This window comes from Delphinapterus leucas, chromosome 7 (assembly GCF_059928025.1).
Source record: "Delphinapterus leucas isolate spDelLeu-1000000601 "Yukka" chromosome 7, BTC_Dleu_Yukka2, whole genome shotgun sequence".
Lineage (NCBI taxonomy): Eukaryota > Metazoa > Chordata > Mammalia > Artiodactyla > Monodontidae > Delphinapterus > Delphinapterus leucas.
This window is the reverse complement of record NC_143135.1, coordinates 68,542,503-68,565,518: the sequence shown is the minus strand read 5'-3', so window position 1 is coordinate 68,565,518 and position 23,016 is coordinate 68,542,503. Positions and strand designations below refer to the sequence as shown.

The 23,016-nt window shown below is 40.8% G+C and overlaps 1 protein-coding gene across 1 annotated transcript in view; it reads right to left on the bottom strand.

Annotated features, from left to right (window-relative positions):
• The window catches only part of FAT3 (FAT atypical cadherin 3), a 152,641-nt gene that overhangs the window by 93,287 nt on the left and 36,338 nt on the right, over window positions 1–23,016 (bottom strand). The window contains exons 6-8 of the mRNA XM_089915870.1: window positions 15,583–15,858; window positions 12,930–13,140; window positions 4,027–8,100 (exon numbers count right to left, since the gene is read on the bottom strand). Of these exons, the coding sequence (XP_089771996.1) occupies window positions 4,027–8,100; window positions 12,930–13,140; window positions 15,583–15,858 (4,561 nt within the window). The remainder of the gene's footprint in view (window positions 1–4,026; window positions 8,101–12,929; window positions 13,141–15,582; window positions 15,859–23,016) is intronic.

Genomic DNA, 23,016 nt, shown 5'->3' with positions numbered 1-23,016 from the left:
TTTTGACTCTCCTGCAACAAAGCATGATATTTATATGCTTGGCTTGTGTGGAAAGTAAAACAGTAACTTTCCAAGAGAAGAAAATGCACTTAGAGAAGCGGGAGATGATCTCTTGTTTAGCTCCCCTTAAGGACAATCAAATTCAAACTGTGAACAATCAATCTTCTTATCGGGCTGATACAACTGTCTTTCCACTTCGTCTCAAGAGAGGATGTAATACACTATAGCTCTTGTTACCAAGACAATTTCATTAGCCGTTGATTATGCAATCAAGGAAAGGCAGTCAGTTCTATTAAGGAATCTTAATGAAGCCTTTATCATACAGCAGCTCTTCTTATAAGGACTGAAGTTTGGGGAAGAAAAGTTTGTGTGACAGAGGAAGACTCATTAGGATTAAATAGCCCCAATGCAGGGTCATTGAAGGAGCCGTTCAAAGATAAGCACTGCAATTAGATCAAATTTAACACAGTGAAGCTGGTGAAAATGGAAGAAACGTAGAAAAGCTAGAGTGGAACCGCTCTTGATGAGGCTGAAACAATGAATGTAGTCCCAGCAATATGACTTTCCCACATCACTGAATTACAGGGAGACAAAAGCAGCTTGGAGGAAGGAAGAAGAAAACCACCTTGACCTTCCAAACCTGAAGGGGGAAATAATGTCACTTCAAACACGGAGGAAGACTGGACGAGACAACTGGCGAGAAGTCCGGAATCCAGTTAGGTCATCGCTGTCTCGTTTGTTTGAGCATTCCCACGTATTTGTCACCTGCTCTGGGCCAGGCACTGTGCCAGGCAGTGGGGCTACAGCGGTGGACAAAAGTGACCAAAATCCCTGCTCTCGTGGTGGAGCTCACTTTCTGATGGGAAAGACTGACGATAAACAAATAAATAAGGAAAGCCTGATGGCTGCTGCTTCACTGAAAAAGTGGAGCCATCTCATCTTCTTACAATGAATCTTTAAAAGAACAGAGGGCAAACCCATGGTCCTGCCGGAGGGACTGAGTGAGAAGTAGTGGGACTTTGAGCTTCAGACTGCACTCTGGATATAAGGCATGGGAGGCGGGGCGGGGGGGTGGGGGACGGGCATCCAGGGGCTCAGCAGTGTGGAACAACTGTAACCAAGAAGGACCCTATGAGGCCTTCCTACAATAGACCTCCACCTGCCTTTTGTCTGTAGGAAAACTTTAGTCAAAGAATAAATTCAATCAGAGAGTGAGGAAATGAAGAAAGAAAGGAAAACAGTCAAGCAAGACAAAATAATAATACTTTAGCCATTAAACAAAGTCAAGGCCTTTCTTCTTCTCAAGGGCTATAGGTAATATTCTGAGCCATGTCCTTTGAGCTGTTTTGCAGATACTGAATCCTCCACCAGGTAGAAGAATTTAACCGTGTGCTGCCCACAAGCACGTAGACCCCAGACCGGTTGGAACCAGCAGGTTGATGAAGCTGACTCCCCATTACCTCACTACCAGCCAATCAGAATGTCTGTGAGCTGATCACGCCCTGCTCCTTGAACACTAGATGACTCTTCAGTACCCTCTCCAGGGTGGGACACACAGTCTTGAGGGTATTAGCCCGCTGTGGCCCCCTTTGCCTGGCAAAGCAATAAAGCGATTTCTTTCTACTTCACCCCAAACTCTGTCTCCAAGATTTAATCTGGCACCGGTGCACAGAGGCCAAACTTTGGCAAAACAATGACAGGAGAAATGGACCGTACTGGGCAGACAGTGCAGAGAAGGTGAGGGCTGCACATTCCTCTAGGACAGTGGTTCTCAACTCAACTGACAGCGGCTGTGCGCAAACCCCCGGGACATTTGTCAGCATCTAGAGACATTTCTGAATGTCACATCAGGGGTGATGCTGGTGGTGGTGCTACTGGAATCTAGTGGAAAGAAACCAGAGGTGCTGGTAGTCATCCTACAATGCCACAACAGAGACTTATCCAGCCCTCAACGCAAATAATGTTGAGGCTGAGAAACATGCTCTGGTGAGGCACGGGGTCCTCCCTGGAAAATCACTTTCCTCTACCACGGGCTACGCTGCAATTTTACTTCAGTTGAATAAGATTTCAGCATTCACAAATGTAACCTCTCTATTAAATGCTTCTGGTGCAGGCCCACACTGCTCTTTTGCGAAATAAAATGATTAATCGTCCTTTGTTCATCAGTGGCAGCCAAGTTGTGTGACATCAAGAGCAAAAGTTAAATCTAATAAAAATCCGTTGGTGGTTGGCACGGCTAATAGTAGCAGTAGCTTGAAGCTACTCTGTTCTCATTACTTTGGTAAAGTTAGTGGGATGGTCCCTTAAACCATCCACTGAGAATTCAGAGACGATGTGTAAATAATTAAAGCTGAGTATTTAACCATTCTTCCAAATAGAAAATTATCCGCAGAATGCCTAAGAAGGGCTTCCCTGGTGGCGCAGTGGTTAAGAATTTGCCTGCCAACGCAGGGAACACGGGTTCGAGCCCTGGTCCGGGAAGATCCCACATGCTGCGGAAACTAAGCCTGCGCGCCACAACTACTGAGCCTGCGCTCTAGAGCCCGCGAGCCACAACTACTGAAGCCTGTATGCCTAGAGCCCGTGCTCCACAACAAGAGAAGCCACCACAATGAGAAGCGCGCACTCTGCAATGAAGAGTAGCCCCCGCTCGCCACAACTAGAGAAAGCCCATGCGCAGCCAAAAATAAATAAAAATTTTTCAAAAACTTAAAAAAAAAAGAATGCCTAAGAAGCTTTTTGTCTGAAACTGAATGCAAATGAATCAAAGTTGTTGCTTTACTCACCTTTCTTTCCTTACCACTATCACTCATGTCTTTACTGCAGAAATATACATTTCAATGAAAAAAAAACCCCAAATGAACGGCATCAGACAAAGCACAAATGCATTAAGACCTTTAAAGAGAAAACAGCACCAAGAAAACAGTTCCATAAAGAAAAAGAGTAGTGCTGTGGAGGGGAGGTGTGGTGGTCCCGAGCAATGACACATATGCTCTTCTGTGGATCTTATTCTGCAGTGATTAATTAACTTTCCCACTAACATACTTAAGCAGATTCTGTGCCCTGAGGGCACTCTAATTAATTCATTTTTCACTTTGAATAATGCAGTTTTTCTAAAGGGAGGCCACCTGACTACAAGTACGGATGGATTCTTTAAAATCTTTTGGCACTTTGCTTATGTTCTGCCTTTGAATGTCATGGCATCAAAATATTAGCTTTAAAACCCCCAAATAGTTTTTAGGAAGGCTGCTCCCATACCACCAACCCTCTCCTCTTTGCAGTTTAAGGCCAGTCACCCCCAGAAAGCTCTTCCTGATCAGTGACACCTTTTCTTCACTCTGACATGAGATCCTCTGCCCCTTAGAGTAATGGTGATGCTTTTTGTGCACTCTGGGTGACCTCATTTGTCTACCTTGGCTTTCCTATTGAACTGCTATTTTCTATCTGGAAAGACAGAAAAGGGATCCAAGAAAATTGTGATGTCAGAAGACATACCCTTTGACTTGGAGTTATAATTTAACATTTTTCAGCAAAAGGTCAAACCATGCCCTTTGATTTGTATATGTGTGTGTTGTGTACGTGCACGCATCTGAGTTTTTACTACCAGGAAAGACTTGTAAGTAAAGCTATTTATTTTTCTTACTGCTACAAAAAGTAGGAGAAAGGCATATACTTAAAATAAACATACATTCCCCTGCCCCCAATCAAAAAGAGCTGTTATTTTCATTTCTTCCACTGAGATATTTGGCTGGACTCTTTTTTAAATGGTAAAAATTGACTCAAGGACTGGGTACCAATCTGGGTAATCTGTCATAGGCAAAACAATGAACTCCAAACTAAGGCTGAGTTAGTAACAACTAAAAAACTGACGCTACTCAGATATTTTCCTCAGCCCCAGAGAGGTAAGATAACTTCTCAAACCCTCCTCTCATCTTCCTTCTTCTCTCCTACTCTTACCCCTCTGCCACCTTCCATCTTTCTTTAGAAAGCAGAGCACATAGTGAAAACCAAGGGTGACAGATTTACCTGTAATATGATAGCTCACTTGTCGATTGATGTCAGAAGAGTCTCTGTCCCATGTGCTGAGGACAGCTACCACCTCGCCCGGAGGGTCGCTCTCCTTCACGTTCCCTCGGTACACCTCGTGGGCAAAGACAGGAGCGTTGTCATTTATATCCGTCACCCTGACAGAGACCAATGCTGTGGAAGAAAGAGAGAATGCCTCCCCGAGGTCGGAGGCCACCACGGAGAAGGTGAATGTGGGGTCTGTCTCGTGATCCAGGTCTCTCAAGGTACTGATCCAGCCTGTGTTGCTGTCAATGTTGAACGCTTGCATCACCTTTTCAGGTTGGGAATCTGAGTGGAGGGAGTAGGTGACCTGCCCATTGGCTCCCCAGTCCATATCGATGGCTCTCACCTGCGTGAGTTTGGTGCCCACAGGCATCCCTTCCATGATGATCGTCTCATAGCTTGAAGTTTCAAAGACTGGCTTGTTGTCATTCATATCCAATACCTTGATGTCTACATCCACCGTGAACACAAGGTCTACCTTGTCCAGGGGTATAGTGGCTGCTACTTTGAAGTGGAAAGCTGGGCTGATCTCATGGTCAAGACGTTTGTCCAGCTTGATCGTGCCTGTTTCCTGTTCTATGATGAAGACAGCTCCTTTGTTATTTTCCAGCCGCTCCCCATTAACTGTGCTGAACTTGACTTTCTGAGTGGGCAAAATCCTCAGGGTGTCCACCGTGCTCCCAATGGCTGTATCTTCTGAAATGGTGAAGGAATACTGAGACTGGGTGAAGGACGGCAAGAATGTTTCAGGGGGTAAGACGTGGATGTAGACGGGGATGAGGGAGTGCTTCACTGGAATGCCCCCATCCACTGCTTTGACAAAGAAGGACAGCACTGTGTTTTTCAGCTGGTTAAAATGGCCCTTTGTGACCATCCAGCCATTGTCAGGATCGATTTCCAGGAGGTCAGCCACCGAGACCGAGGCCTCACTATAGAGGGAATAAGTAATCCTTGCATTCGCTCCATCGTCTGGATCCATGGCTTGAACCTGAGTGACCAGGTGACCCCGTCCGACATCTGCCCTGACGCTGGCTCTGTATTCCACCGTCGTGAACTGGGGGGCGTTGTCATTTTCATCCACCACAATCACCCTCACGGTGCAGAAAGTTGTTCTCCCTCCGCCATCAAGGGCCCTCAGAAAAATACTGATGTCTCCTTCCAGAGGGTTTTCCCGGTCGAGCCTTTCTGTTGTGATGACCTGTCCATTGCCATCTATGAGGAATCGATCCTTAGCAAAGTCATTGATGATGGCGTAGCTGACCTGCCCATATGTCCCTGGATCCCCATCCGTGGCTCGAACGTGAATCACCTTTGTCCCAGCGGCCGTGTTCTCTCTCACCTCAGCTACGTAGGTGCTTTGAGAAAAGGCAGGGCTGTACAGGTTGGCCCCGAGGACCCTGATATGCACCTGGGCAGTGCTAGTGAACAGTCCATCAGAGACGGACACATTGAGACTGTACAGAGGCTCCATCCGCTGCTTCCGGTGGTTGGAGAGCGTGATGACGCCACTCTTGCTGTCCATCAGAAAGCTCGTCCGGTCATTCCCAGATAAAATGCTGTATTCCAACCTGTGAAAATCAGAGCTGTCTGCATCGGAGGCTTGCACACAAGTTACAAAATGGCCCCGGGGGGCTAATTCACTCACATATGACTCATAAATGAGCTGATTAAAGACTGGAGGGTTGTCATTTACGTCCGAGATGTAGATATGAACCAGGACCTCGCTGCTCAGTGATGGGAAGCCATTATCTGTGGCTCTGACTTTCAAAGTGCAGTGTTGCACTAACTCATGGTCCAGCATCCGCGCTGTCAGGATTAAGCCACTTGCGCTGTCTATGTGAAAGTAATCTGTGCTGTTGTAAGTATCCTGGGCAATCTGATAATGGACCATTTTATTGTTTTCTGAGTCTGCATCCGTAGAGACAACTTGTAAAACAGGTGTCCCAATGAGAGAAGCTTCTGATAATGTTGTATTGTACGTGGGTTGATCAAAAATAGGGGGGTTGTCATTTACATCATTAAGTAGCAAGTCAACGGTGACTTCAGCCCTGGCCCCAGTGAGGGCATCACTGGCTCTTACTGTCAACTTGTAAACAGATGTAATTTCATAATCCAAAGGGCTAACGACTTTCAGGACCCCAGTGTCAAAGTCAATGTTAAATTGTTTATAAAGATCCCCATCAATAATGATGTATATGATGCCTTGGCCTTCTGGGCTGGTGGCGTTGATGCTTAGAATGGGGGTGTTGACGCTGATGTCTTCGTTGATGGATGCTGTATAAAAAGGCTTATCAAACACAGGCATTGCTTTGTTGACAATAGTGATGGGAAGTTCCACGGATGTGGACAAAGAGGGTTTTCCACCATCTTTGGCTAGGATGGTGACTCCATACTCAATGTTGGACAAGTCAGAGTTGAAAGCTTCTTTTAAAACAACTTTCCCTGAATTAGGGTTAATTTCAAAGTGGCCATAGTCATCCTGTAAGAGGTAGGTCACTTCTCCATTTGCACCTTTGTCTTTGTCAATGGCTGTCACTCGGTAAATCAGGGTGCCAGGCTCAGCATCAACTTGCACAGCAGCATAGTAAGGGAGGCCCACAAAGACTGGAGAATTGTCATTTATGTCTTCGATGTTAACCCTGACCACCACCCTTGCCACCCGCAGATGGTCTAGCTCTCGGCTGGCTTCCACAACCAGCTCATATAACTCTTGTTCTTCACGGTCAAAGGGGACGCCGGTGGTCTGAATGACCCCTGAGGTAGATTTTATCTTGAACTTATTTCCTGGGTTTAAGATGCTGTATTTTAAGGGCTCATTAAGGCGATTTCCCACTGCATTGACAATAGCAACTTTGGTTACGTTCGTGTTGTTCTCTGAGATGGAGGTGGCGTAAAAGCTTTGTGTAAAGTGGAGGCCACTGTCCATGGCTTCTTTAACCAAGATGGTGACCATGGAAGTACTACAGAACTTTCCATCAGACACCTTAACTATCAGCTTGTAGTGATCCTTGGAGAGGCTGCTGTTTGTAATAGTGAGCACTCCACTCTTTGAGTCAATTAAAAAATGATCAAAGCTACCTTCCATTAGGCTGTACGTCAGTTCTGGGGGCACCTCGGAGTCAGGATCCATGGCACTAACTTTCAGAACCTCCACTCCGACATAGGTAGGTAGAAGTAAGACAGTCTCAAACACAGCCTGAGTGAACACAGGTGGGTTGTCATTCACATCTGTCACTTCTATGTTGACTTCAACGGGACTCTCTGCCGTCAGCTGGGGGCTACCACTGTCTCTCACGTGCACATGAAAATGGAAATGGGCGATGGTTTCATGGTCCAGGTTCGCGATTGTTCTGATCGCACCTGTGCTGGAGTCCACTGTGAAGAACCTCTTGGCCGTGGACTCAACAATCTGATACACAAGCAGAGCATTCCGATTGCTGTCGGCATCGGTGGCTCGAATCACCAGCGGGCTGTTGTGCAAGCTCCTGACGATGCTATTGATGGGGGCTGCCTCGCTTAGGCTACCCGAATACTGAGAAAAGAGAAAAACGGGCGCATTATCATTTTCATCAACAACCTGAATATTGACTGTGATGTTGGAAGCCATTCCTGCCATGTTCGTGGCCTGGACAATGAGTTGATAAGAGGAGGTATGCTCGTAATCCAGTGCCTTGCGTGTGGTGATGACTCCAGAATAGGGATTTATGGTGAAAACCCCATCAACGTTTCCATCTTTGACTTCATAAATGAGGGTGGATTGACTGATGGCAGAGATTAGAATGACTGATGTTCCAATATCAACATTTTCATTTACTTCTGCTTGGTAGTCTTTGTGAGTGAACTTGGGGTGAGAATTATCAGACATGGTGACAGAAATTCGCACAATCGCGGTGGCAGACATCGGCGGGGAACCCTGATCCGTGACTTTGACTGACAGGACAAACTGACCCATTGTTGTCATGTCTGGCTCTTTAGAAACAGTGATGATGCCCAGGACTGGTTCTATCTTAAATGTGTTCCCAGTGTTCCCTACAATAGAAAAATCAACAGGGAAATGAGTTCAAGTGGGTCATTTTCTGAAGATTAACTCTTCATCTTAAGGCTACTTTACACAACATGGCAAACAGCAATTATTCATTTTTCACTCCTCCTTATTCTGAAATAAAATGAGAGACTTCCCTTTTAGGGGTATTCAAAAGCAACTGAAATGAGTTTTCCAGTAAATTGTGAATTTCAGATCAGTATCTTCTTAATTCAGGTTAACAAGAACAACAACACACCTCTGTGTACATTCAAACTGGGAAATAGGAGAGTTTGTAGGAAAGACTTCCCTGCTTAGGATTTTCTTATTTCCAGACTGGGCTGGCACATGCCAATGACACTGATAAAAAGGCATTTATCCTGAAACCAGTGCCATAATTCTGTGTTCTACATTATAAGAAAGAGGGTGGTAGGGATTTCCCTGGTGGTGCAATGGTTAAGAATCCGCCTGCCAATGCAGGGGATACAGGTTCAATCCCTGGTCCAGGAAGATCCCACATGCTGCGGAGCAACTAAGCCCATGTGCCACAACTACTGAGCCTGCGCTCTAGAGCCCGCAAACCACAACTACTGAGCCCACGTGCCACAACTACTGAAGCTGATGCACTTAGAGCCCATGCTCTGCAACAAGAGAAGACACTGCAGTGAGAAGCCCACGCACCGCAACAAAGAGTAACCTCCGCTCGCCACAACTAGACAAAGCCCACACGCAGCAACGAAGACCCAACGCAGCCAAAAATAAATAAATAAATTTAAAAAAATTTAAAAAGGAAGAGGGTTGTAGGAATCGCTTCAGAACATTATCATATAGTCATTCGGTTTAAGACTCTCCCAAAGGTAAGCTTTGCTATGTGGAGTTGGTATAGTTTCATACATATCATCAAAACCAACTTCATCCCAAACACTGCTTGGTGACGGGGCTTTGTTCAGGTATGGAGAATTCTTCTCAAGTCACCATTTGCTTTGTAAGCTGTGAGAATTTTTTCTGACTCTCCTTCTATTCTTCACTTCCCTACACCCCAACGCACACATCATATGCACACACAGACATAAAAGTAGACACAAAATGTATAATGGTTCCATCTGTAACCATTCTATTTGCTCAATATTTGAGACGTTTCTGATGAAATAAGAAAGTGTTAAAAATCTGAAGCAGCACAGAAACCAAGAACTTGAGCATAATCCTTATGAAACTAAGAAATTGACACCCCACTTGGACAAACCTGAAATGGGAAGGGCTGTGAACCATGACACTGTGGAAAAGAGGAGGAGAGAATGGGGAACACAAAACTTGAAGAATGTAAAGAATGTGTCTCACAGGTAGTGAACAGTGGGAAGCAGCATCCTTCACCATGTTACTTTTTGCTTCTCTCATGAGGCTTTCCCATGCTTCTCAAAGAACACATGCTTGTGTTTTTTACATCACAAGTTAAAAGTTTGGTTATTCAATTATATCTGAATTTTTCTTTCTTTTTGAAGTGCTATAGTATGGCAACATACAGAGAGTTTAAATGTCATATCATTAAGATAGGCTCCAGGATTGAGAGCGCAGTTAGATAATGTGTTTGGAATATACAACACATACAGCTATTTGCACACTTCTTATTACATACTTATTACTTAAACTTTTCCATGTCTGAAAACAAAAACGTCATGTTTGTATAAAATCTATTTCTATAAGATGCTTGCTTATTTCTCAAGAGGGAGCAAGTCCAACAAAGAGATAAAGAATTTGATTCTAGGCCCCAAATATGAATATTAAACAAAATTATCTTTGACGTCAGCATGATTTTTTACTTTGCCACCTGAACATGACCATTTTGTGGTGACAACAAGAAGGTCAATGAACTCATGAACAAACTTGCAAATTTTCAATAAATAGCACTGTGGAATTACGTGTGATTGCAATATTCGATTCATAGACCCTCACAAGGAGGCAGGAATCATTTCACTTTAGCATCTCAGGGGAGGAAAATATAGAGATACCTGAGTAATGGTCACCTTCCAGCAGTGGCAACACATGCAACCCTGAATGATGAATGCCACATCCTCATTATGGTGTCCCATGTGGAGTTTCGAGGCGAGTCCTTTCTTACTCCAGGCTCGTGCATACACAGCAAGATATATATGGCAGGGATGAAGGAAGGCCAGCTTCCAACCTTGAGTAGAGCTTCCCCACCCTGCTGTTCCATGGCTGCTGACCTGCTTGTTACCCCCTTCCAGGATGCTGTGCTCATACGTCAGGTCCAAATGGGCTCTTTGCCTCTTTCCCTCTCCAATGCACTGTCCCATTTTCTTAGAATCCACTTCCTGCTTATTCTCTTCTTCTGTACTTAAATCTTTGGAGGCTAATCTCTGCTTGCTTTCTTGGAATCTATGACTTCTTATAGACTTTTGGCAACGGGGCAAAAGCTGTGCTGACCTTACTTATCATTATTAATCTGGTATACAGCACAGTGCCTGGCACAAATAAAAGGTGCTCAATAAATATTTGTTGAATGATTGAGAGAGGTAGATCAAAAAAGATGTTTAAGTCTCTATCTGTATATATCTTGGGGTCCAATATGCCCCCATCCTAACTGAACACTTTCTTAGTCCTGGTCTCTCCTGTACTGCCCTGTCTCTGAGCCACCCATGAACCACTGTTGGCACCAAACATCAAACCTGAACTAAATATAAGACTCGAAGTTCTGCACTTGAATTCCACCTCAGTCTTTCGGGCCAAAATGAAAAGGTTCAGTAGTTGCTTTAGGCCAGACAGGGGATAGGAAATGTATGGCCCACCAGTAAACAGAGTAAAATCTTGCTTCTCTGAGGTTTTTGAGAGCACTTAAATAAAACATATACTTTACACCAACCTCTTGTTATTTGATTCAAAGTCCTGAACTATCTGGGATCTGCTTGTATCCTACCATGATCCGTGAAGAAACTTGACTTAACTAAAACCAGTCCAGGTCAAGTGTAGGTCTCTCTGTCCTGTAATTCTCATTAGCTTTTTACACACCCAATCAAAGGATACTTTTTGAGATACCAAGCATTCCTGTGGGTTTTCGGGAAACTCGACTTTTCTATATAAAAGATGTTTTAAGGAAATAACTTTTCTCTCTAGTTTTAGCCAACTGTTGAAGAAATGACTGAGTCCTTTCTCTATGTTCAGCACCCGGCTATAGTCTGTGGAAGCTGAAAGATAAGCGAGGCAGAATTTTCAGCTTTATGGTAAATTACTCTTAAATTACTCTGAGAACCTCCAAATTGGTTTCAAAATGTCTGGCTATCTGAGAGGAGTATATGTAGTAGCCTTCATGACAAATATAAAAAGCAAGTACACACGCAGACAAATGCTTAGAAGATGTTAAGAAAAGTAGAAATAAAACCCTATATCAAAATGATTACAATGTCATGAAACAATGTATATGCATGAATGAATTACGAGAAAAGAAAAAATACATAAGATTAGGGGAAAACTATAGAACGGACATAAAGAGTTCTTGGGTTAGGTGACATTTCCTGTGGCAATATTTAAATATACGTATTTTAAAGTTTCCCTATATTATTTGTGAAGCTAAAAGAACAAGGACTGTGTAATGAAATAATTAAAATATCCTCTGACAAACAAGAGATGAAAAATAGCGTTTATAAAAAGAGTACTGTCAGGCTTTAGGCTAAAAGGAAATTCCATGGAAATCTGGAAAAGAAAGGGGTGAATTCTCTTGGGGTACCTGGCTGTTCTGAACCAACATCTTTTCTTCTTTTTTGGTATAGACTTTAGCACAGACTCATGTAAAATGTAGGTGCCTAATAAAGGAAATAGATTTAGATTGTCATTAAATACAGCGGCTATTTTTAAAGAAAGTCATTGGCTTTTTTTCCAATATTTTTTAGTCCAGAACTGTCATTCTAGCATTCATATTTTAATTCAACCACTCACAAAAATGCTCCATATTTACATCAAGGGAAAGAAGCCTTTCCAGTGCTGGCAGGAAAGGAAACAGCATTTGGCATTATGCACGACAGACATAATGTTGCAGAATGTTTTGGGAATATGAGGCTTGAATATTCAAAAAAGACAGAACAGGGGAAGGGAAAATAGAGCAGATAAAGGATATTTGTAATTTTTAGGCTCACAGTCCTGTCTTTGCTTGGACATTCATCTCTTCTGCCATAAATGTTTTGTAACTGTCCAACTGCAAACCACCAGGAAACTACGGTGTTGCTTTCTAGATACTAAAATTGATTTTAAAAAAAAATCTCAAATTTAACAACACGAGAATCTGCATTTATTTATCTGTCAGGTTAAGCAAGCAGTTCAGTACCTACCAGCTACTCTGCTACTCAGATCACCTCCAATGAAGTGAGTTTGTGCTAAACCTAACCCTAACCCTAGGAATTTCTGAAGCCCACAAGCCCACAGCTCACCTACTGACAAGTAAGCATTGACCTTTAAGATTCAATTCACCAAACTCTCTGGCAGCCCTCAAATGACGGGAGGCTTTGGTTATTTTAGTCTGAGGCCAAGGCTTGTTGACCCATCAGTAAAAGCCACCGAGTTTATTACACATTCTTCTCTCTTCTCCATTCCAGAAAAATCTGAGATTGAACACAGTAAAAGGAAACTCCTTCTTTGCTGTCAATGATGAAAAACATATTACTGAAATGCCAGGAACCTGATACACCATCGTTGTGCAAATAGGGCAGTTGCTTGGCCAAAAAATTCATCTGGAGACATTCCAGTGGTAGCTATGTGAATTTTACATGGTGATAAATACTACTGAGGGTCCAATGCCATGCATCACACTGCAATCTGCACCAGCTCTCACCTGCTTCTATGGTATATATGAGTTCTGCATTTTCCCCTTTGTCTTTGTCCAGAGCCGTCACTTGCAGTACAGCTGATCCCAGAGCAGCCGATTCAAACACAGATGCTTCATACAGCGGGTTGGTAAAATAGGGGCTGTGATCATTAGCATCTTCCACGTTCACAATGACTCGGGCCAAGTTTCTTCGATAAGGAAACTCCTGATCTCTGACCTTTAGGCAAAATATAAGAAGCAGTAGGACTAAAATCTTTAAGTTGTAAAGAATTCACCTGGCTGTGCCTAAAGTGAAATCAAAATGAAATAATGCACAAAAACCGCCTGACCCAGTCCCAGGCCCAGAGCAGGTATTCAGTAAGCAGTGCTATTATAGAGAGGATGCTGATTGTGAACACAGCGAGAGCTGGGGCCACGCTGTCTTTATTGCTCAGCATTACGCCTGGCCTCTGGTCTGTGTTCAGTCTGTGCTTGTAGAACTGATGTCAGGATATCGCAAACACAGCACTTTCCTCTGCCCCCCGCCCCCCTCCACCCCCCAGAATTTGTGTATACAGTTGCTAATGGAATGGTGGATGGACGCCCTTGTAAAGGGGAAACTAAAATGTGGAATTAATGAATGCAATGTAGCCATTGTCATTCATTCATTCATTCATTCAACAAACCTTTATTATCATCTATTATCTACCAAGTCCTGGGGTTGACTCTTGTGGTTCAGCGGTGGATGAGATACAGTTCCTGACCTCAAGAACCTTATAGTTGACTGGGGAATCCAAACAAATAAGTAGAAAGATAGGCCCAGAGGTAAGTGCCAGAATATGAGTAATTAGTAAGGATGTTAGCCTAGCTTGGAAAAGGTAACAAAACCAAGTAGAAGTAGTAACGTGCTGGGGGGCGGGGTGCGTGGCATATATTTCAGGCAAGAAGAACGAACATAAATGAAGTCCCAGCACTAAGAGAGAACGCTGACCACTGGGAAGATGAACCAAATCTTAATTTTTGAAATGTGAGACTCCAGCACTGTGAAATCACCAAAGAACCTTGCCTGACTGCTTTAAAGTTTTCCCTGGTTTGCATATGGCAGAAGCTTGCAACTAATCAATTCTTTAACTCAAACACATGATTTTGCTGTCATTGTATGTAGCATTAATCCAATGTGTGCTTTTTGCTTGTTCAATTTTAGATCCCCTAACTTCAGAGAGATTTGAAGAAATTAGAAAATATACCAAGAAAAGCTATCAAAGGGAAAGGGGTTTTCAGAAATATTACCTAAAAGGAATTGAGCAAAATGACTATAAGGGCTTAGCTTGGAGAAAGGCAGCATAAAGGAGTTGTTTGCTCTAAATATTCACTTACATAAATGATACAGGGTAAGTGCACTGAATTCTAAGTTTGTTAAGGAAAGAATGAACAGAAATGGCTTGAAGAAATCATGAGAATAGAGTTAGTCACTGGCAGTAGATTTCTGCTCCTGAAGAGATATATGCAAAAAGCTAGCCGGTGAGTGTGATGAGTTTCCCTGTCTGTAGACCAGCCTGCCCCACCCAAGGACCAAACTTGACTCTGTACTTTGGGATTATTGAAATCTAGGTCTGTTCCAATCGAATGTCCAAAGGTGCAGGGACTTTGTCTCTTTTATATCCTCGGTGCCTAGAACAGAATTTAGTATACAGTAGGTGCTTGAGAAATATCTGTTGAATGAATGAATGAATGGCCAGAGGGATGGATCTGATGGACCCTGAGTCCCTCTTCCGTTCCCTGGAGTCTCATCTGGAAACCACAGCCGAAGGCATGGAACTCTAGTTTCTTCTTGCCCAGAGACTTGGAAAGGAAGAGTAGTACTTAGTGGAACTGTACTTCAGCTGCTTGGGAATTGGTAGCATCTTAGTGTATTTTAAAGCCAATCAGTACAAAGATTACATCTCTGCCATCCTACCTGGTCTTAAGGAACTCAGGGGGGCCCTGTTAGGCAGTGGTTGTACAATTGCCCATAGGGTTCTTGGATAGTTAAAGGGACAGGTTTTAGGTCATAAACAAGGGTGTTTATTACTAATCTTTACTTCCCAATTATGTAAACTAGCCAAACTTTGTTTTAAAATGAAAGCATCTTCTACATAATTTGGAGACCCCATGAACCCAAATTCAACATTCTCTGTAGGCTTTGGTGAGTTTTGAGATCTCTTTTGTGGGCCAGTATTTACCACTAGGTCCAATGCCAGTGCAATAAGTAATCAATCAGTTCTCTAAATGCTTCCAAGGGCTGAGCGTTGTACAGGTTGAATAAATGATTACCCTTGTAATTAACTTCTCAAGGAACTTCTTTTAAACTTTTCCACAAAATCTTCTGGATGTGAACCAGTACAGAAACACGGCCTGCTCCTTCCTGCTCAAATCAGGCTGTCAGCAGCCTTTACTGAGCCGCCACTGTCTGTAGAGCTCATCTAATATTTCAGTTTGGCAAACATATGAAGTCACTATCTAACAATAGTAATTCCTCACTGAACTAAAAAGGCAAGAATGAATGCAACCCTGCTGCTGAAAAGACCAAATTTACTACTACTTACAAAATTCAAGGGCCCTGTACATCTGAAGGCTAAGGCATGTGCCTTGGATGGTCAGTGATTCTGCTAGGAGAGCATATTAAGCAGTTTGGTCCTACCATTATGTTGAGTATGTGCTTGTCCTGGGCTTCGTGGTCCAGCCTCTCAGCTGTGTAGAGCACGCCAGTGCTGGGGTCAATCCGGAACTTCCTCATGCTGACAGAATCTATGCTGCTGTGGACAGTATAGCTTAGCTTGTGCTTCTCATCTCTGTCTGTGGCTTCAATCTGCAATATCTCAGTATCTGGAAGCACATCCTCGGAAATTGTCACATCGTAATTTGGCTGAGAGAATTCTGGGCCATTATCATTATTATCCAGCACTTTGATAAATACCTATAGTTAAAAGGAGACAAGAGTGATGACTAATGCCAATTTACTCATTTCTAGTAAAAGAGGCTCCCTCCTTCTCTCCTCCCTCTATGTTCCTGGATCCCAGCTTCTAGCAAGTACTTTAATATGTAGGAAGATTCTTATGAAAGCACTCTGTAATTAGAGGTTGGCGATAAACCCATAGTTCACATTAGCAGGAACATAAACTATGAGGATCAATATTCTCACGATTAAGTGAACAGATGAGACAGCCTCTGGGGTGGGGGGTGATAATTCTAGGAGATTATTTGAGGCACAATGTAAGAGATCACAAGGTGACCTTAGTTTGTTAAGTTCCTATTATCTTACATTCTTGTTATGTGCTTCTTATAGTAGACCTAATGTGGAGGCAGTGACAAGATAAGTAACAAAGAGGCAGAGGAAAGAGAGGTGTGAATACAGAGGTGGCTCTCCTTCAGATGGGAGGTGTCGAGCAAAGAACATGGTACTAATGAGAGTTAAAATATGAAGTTCCCAAGTTGTTTCAAAATTTTTCAGGCAGATTTTATAAAAATAGTTTAACGAACCCTGAATATTCATCACTCAGCTTTGACAGTGATCAATTCATGGCTAACCTTGTTTCATCTTTATGCCCGTTCATCTCCACCTGCTCCCTCATATTATTTTGAAGCAAGTCCCAGGCATCATATAATTTCAGTGTACATCTCTAAAAGATAGGGACTCAAAATAAACACACACATACATACAATACCACTACTGCACCTAAACAGAGAAAACAGGAATTCCTTAATGTCTTTAAATATTCAGTTGGTGTTCATACTTCTGTAATTGTTTTGTAATGAGTTATATATGTTTGTGTACATGTGCATATATATTTTCAGTTTCTTTTAACCAGGATATCAAATAAGGCACAGACATTGCATTTGATTGACATTTCCTTTAATTATCTTTTAATTTGTAGGTTCTCTCTCTATCTTCATCGATTTCCTTGCAATTTTTATGTTGTTATTGTTGGCAATCAAAAAATTGAGCCATTTCCTCTTTAGTTCCCACAGTCTGAATTTTGCTTATTGTATCCCCATGGTTTTGTTCTACATGTTCCTCTGTCCCGTGTATTTCTTATAACTTGGTAGTTTTATGTAGGAGACAATAAAATTCACATTCAATTTCCTTCTTTTTCTTTGACAAAAATCTTTCATGGGTGATATATTTCCATCTGGAGAAATATAATGTCTAGTTCTCTATCTTGTTCCATGATATTAGCAGCCATTGATGATACAGATAACATTAATTCATTAAAAATACAAAACAGTAGTGTTTTAATTCTATGATTTCTTCCTCACTTATTAGCTAGAATAGTTCTAAAAAGAAAGTTCTCTTCAATTATTTGGTTACTCTGAAGTACACTTCATGTTGAAAAGGAAGGAGAATTCTTTTCCTTGATCTTTTCAAAATAATGAGTTGGTTCTTCAGCTCCTCCCAAAGTGATCAATAAGGTATTTTTTTTCAAGCATCATTATGAGCTCATGAATTCAATCACATCTAATGTGTTTCTGTCTACTGCAGTTACTATATTTATTGATGCACAAATGGTCCTTCCTTGGCCATGGGGAGCCTCTTCAAGTTGGCTTCTGCAATGTTCTGACACAACCCAAGTAGTCTTTGATAGCTTCCTTGCTTTCCAATAATTGCTGCTGGCAATTTTTTCAGGGTCATCTTTTACATTTTTTCTGCCCCAGTCTTGAATTATCCATTTCTCCAAGAAGTGTTGGTTTCTTTTTAGTTAGAAGTGGCACTTAGAGACCACAGTCTGGTGCTAGGAATGCTTACTGCTGCTAGCTTTGCTATCTTTTCAGTGGACAGAGTCAGGAAAGTGTTTTGTTTTAAACAATTATTTCATGAGTTCATATTGATACTACTAATTCAAAATTAAGTTGTCAACAACCCTGTCTATCAGTGGCCTGGCACCAGCCCTGGGACCCCCCGAATCATGTGGCCAGCTGCACTGGGATCCAACCCCATCCACTGTGGGACAGCAGCCACTGCATGTGGCAGGGCCTGGCAGCCAATTGAGCTGAGAGCCTACCAGCACATCCACAGTAGTTGACTTTGCCACAACAAAAGACCCCATGCAGCCCACATAGGAGGCACCACTAGAATATATAGCCCTGGTGAAAAGAGGGTAGTGTGCAGCTGGGCTGCATAGGATGTCTCCTACACAAGGCTACTTCTCCAAGACCAGGAAACATAACTGAACTACCTAATACATAAAACAAACACAGAAAATAAGGTAAAATGAGGAGACAGAGTAATATGTCCTAAATGAAAGAACAAGACCAAACCCCAGAAGAAGAACTAAGCATAGGGGAGATGAGCAATCTACTCCCATAGAATTTAAGAGGATGATCATAAAGATGCTTAACGAGCTTGGAGAAAGAATGGATGAGCAGAGTCATAAGTTTTAACAAAGAGTTAGAAAATATGAAGAAAAACCAAACAGAGCTGAGGAACATGATAACTGAAGTAAAGAAATACTCTAGAAGAAGTCAACAGTAGATTAGATGATACAGAGTAAAGGATCAGTGAACTAGAAGACAGAGTAGTGGAAATCCCAAGCTAAACAGAAAACAACAAAAAAAAAGAATTACAGAAAATGAGAATAATTTAAGAGACCTCTAGGCCAACATCAAGCACACTAAAGGTCCCAGAAGGAGAATAGAGAGAGAAAGGGGCAGAGAGCATACTTGAAGATATACTAGCTGAAAATTTTCCTAACCTGGGAAAGGAAACAGATATCCAGGCCCAGGAAGTACAGAGAGTCCACACCAAGACAAATAATAATAAAAATGTCAAAAATTAAAGATACTCATCCTTTTTTATCATTTTTATTTTTTATAATTTATTTTTTAAATATTTATTTATTTGGCTGCACGAGTCTTAGTTGCAGCATGCAGGATCTTTCATTGTGGTGCATGGGCTCCAGAGTGCTCGGGCTTAGTTGCCCTGTGGCATGTGGGATCTTAGATCCCTGACCAGGGATTCAACTCACATCCCCTGCATTGGAAGGCAGATTCTTAATCACTGGACCACCAGGGAAGTCCCAAGAGAGATCATTAAAAGCAGCGAGAGAAAAGCAACTAGTTATAAACAAGGGAACTCCCATAAGACTCTCAGCTGACTTTTCAGCAGAATATTTGCAGACCAGAAGGAAATGGCATAATATATCCAAGTGCTGAAAGGGAAAAAAGCCTACATCCAAAAATAATCTATCTGGTAAGGATATCATTCAGAACTGAAGGAGAGATAAAGAGTTTTAAAGACAAGCAAAAGCTAAAGGAGTTCATCACCACTAAAGCAACCTTACAGGAAATATTAAAGGGATTTCTCTAAGTGGAAAAGAAAAGGCCACAAATAGAAATTTAAAAAATTATGATGGGAAAAATCTCACTGGTAAAGGCAAAATATAGTAAAGGTAGTGGACCAAGCACTTATAAAGCTAGTAGGAAGGTGAAAAGACAAAAACAGTAAAAACATCTTTATCTACAATAAGTAGATAAGGAATACACAGAATAAAAAGATATAAAATATGTTGTCAAAAACATAAAATGTGGGGGGGAAAGGAGTAAAAATGTGGGGCTGTTAGAATGCATTTAAACTTAAGAAATCATCAACTTAAAATAGATACCCATACATGTTAGATGTTATATATGAATCTCATGGTAACCACAAATCAAAAACCTTTAATAGACACAAAAAAAATAAAGAGAAAAGAATCCAAATGAACACTAAAGATAGTCATCAAATCACAAGGGAAGATTGCAAGAGAATAAAAGGAACAAAGGAGAACTACAAAAACAATCAGAAAACAATTAACAAAATGGCAATAAGTACATATCCATCAATAATTACTTTAATGGAAATGGACTAAATGTTCCAACAAAAGACATAGAGTGACTGAATGGATAAAAAAGAAAACAAGACCTACATATATGCTGCCTACAAGAGACTCGTTTCAGATCTAGAGACACGTGCAGACTGAAAGTGAGAGAATGGGAAAAGGTACTCCATGCAAATGGAAATCAAAAGAAAGCTGGAGTAGCAATACTTAGACAAAATAGACTTTAAAACAAAGACTGTAACAAGGGACAAAGAAGGGTATTACATAATGTTAAAGGGATCAATCCAACAAGAAGATATAACAATTGTAAATATATATTTATTCAACATAGGCACACATAAATATATATAGCAAATATTAACAACATAAAGGGAGAAAATAACAGTAATACAATAATTGTAGGGAACTTTAACACTCCACTTATGCCAATGGACAGATCATCTAGACAGAAAATCAATAAGGAAACATTGGCCTTAAATGACACATTAACCACATGGACTTAATTGATATATATATATATATATATATATATATATATAGAACATTACATTCAAAAGCAGCAGAATACACATTCTTTTCAGACACACATGGAACATTCTCCAGCAGAGATCACGTGCTAGGCCACAAAACAAATCTCAACAACTTTAAGAATATTGAAATCATATCAAGCATCTTTTCCAACCACCACATTATGAGACTAGAAATCAACCACAAGAAAAAAACTGCAAAAAACACAGATGTAGAAGTTAAACAATATGCTACTAAACAACCAATGGGTCACTGAGGAAATCAAAGAAGAAATAAAAAACATACCTGGAGACAAATGAAAATGGAAACACAATGACCCAAAATTTATGGGATGCAGCCAAAGCAATTCTAAGAGGGAAGCAAAACGATGTAAGCCTACCTCAGGAAACAAGAAAAACTTTCAGCCAGACTCATCAAAAAGAAAAGGGAGAGGGCCCAAATAGATAAAATTAAAAATGAAAGAGATGTTACAACTGATACCACAGAAATACAAAGGATCATAAGATATCACTATGACAAATTTTATGTCAATAAAATGGACAACCTAGAGGAAATAGGTAAATTCCTAGAAACTTATAATCTCCCAAGACTGTATCAGGAAGGTAGAAAATATGAACAGATCAATTACCAGTACTGAAACTGAATCAGTGATCAAAAAACTCCCAACAAACAAAAGTCTAGGACCAGATGGCATCACAGGCGAATTCTACAAAATGTTTCAAGAGTCAGTATCTATGCTTCTCAAAATATTCCAGAAAATTGAAGAGGAAGGAATGCTACTGAACTCATCCTACGAGGTCAGTGGAACCCTGATACCAAAACCAGACAAAGATACCTGCCAAAAAGAAAAATAGAGGCCAATATCACTGATGAACATAGATGCAAAAATCCTCAACAAAATATTAACAATACATTAAAAGGATCATACACCATAATCAAGTAGGATTTATCCCAGGGATGGAAGGATGGATGGTTCAGCATCCACAAATCAGTCAATGTGATACACCATATTAACAAATTGAAGAATAGAAATCATATGATAATCTCAGAAGATGCAGAAAAGGCTTCTGACAAAATTCAACATCCATTTATGATAAAAACTCTCAACATAGTGGGTATAGAGGGAACACACCTCAACATAATAAAGCCCACATATGACAAACCCACAGCCAACATCATACTTAATGGTGAAAAACTGAAAGCATTTCCTCTAAGAAAGGAACAAGACAAGGATGCCCACTCTCACCATTTTCATGCAATTGGAAATTCTTTTACGTATTAGAAATCTTAGTCACAGAAATCAGACAAGAAATTTAAAAATTCAAATTGGAAAAGAAGAAGTACAACTGTCACTGTTTGCAAATGACATGATACTATATATAGAAAATGCTAACACCACCACCAAAAAACTATTGGAACTGATAAATAAATTCAGTAAAGTTGCAGGATACAAAATTAATATACAGAAATCTGCTGCATTTTTATACATTAATGATGAACTATCAGAAAGAGAAATTAAGAAAACAATCCAACTTACAATTGTATCAAAAAGAATAAAATACCTAGGAATAAATCTAACCAAGGAGGTAAAAGACCTGTACTCAAAACTATAAGACACTGACTGATGAAAGAAACTGACAATGACGCAAACAGTTGGAAAGATATACCATCTTCTTAGATTGAAAGAATTAATATTGTTAAAATGACCATACTACCTAAGGCAATCTACAAATTCAATGCAATCCCTATCAAAAAAAATTGGCATGTTTCACAGAACTAGAACAAATAATTCTAAAATTTGTATGGAAATACAAAAGACCCCAATCTTGAGAAAGAAGAAAAAAACTGGAGGTATCACGCTACCTGAACTATCCTACCAGGCTACATTAATCAATGAAATATGGTACTGGCACCAAAACAGAGACATAGATCAATGGAACAGACCAGATAGCCCAGAAATAAACCTATGCTTATATGGTCCATTAATCTATGACAAAGGAGGCAAGAAGATACAATGGTGAAAAGCCAGCCTCTTTAGTAAATTGTGTTGGAAAACCTGGACAGTTATATGCAAAAGATCAAACTGAACTACTTTCTTACACCCTATGCAAAAATAACCCAAAATGGATTAAAGATTTAAATGTAAGAGCTGAAATCATAAAACTCTTAGAAGAAAACATAGGCATAACACTCTTTGATGTTGTGTTAGCAATATATTTTTTGAATATGTCTCTCCAGGCTACGGAAATAAAAGCCAACAAAGCCAAAAACAAACCAAATGGGACTACATCAAACTAAAAAACATTTTCATAGTGAAGGAAACTATCAACAAAACAAAAAGGCAACCTGCTGAATGGGAGAAGATATTTGCAAATGATATATCTGATAAGGGGTTAATATACAAAATATACAAAGAACTCATACAACTCAACATCAAAAACCCAACCTGAATAAAAAATGGGCAGAGGACCTGAATAGACATTTATCCAGAGAAGACATACAGATGTCCAACAGACACATGAAAAGATGCTCAACATCACTAATCATCAGGGAAATGCAAATAAAAACCACAATGAGATATCACTTCACACCTGTCAGTATGGTCAAAAAGACCACAAATAACAAACGTTGATGAAGAGGCTGAGAAAAGGAAACCCTCATGCACTGTTAGTAGGAATGTAAATTGGTAGTGCTGCTATGGAAAACAGTATGGAGGTTCCTAAAAATTTTTAAAT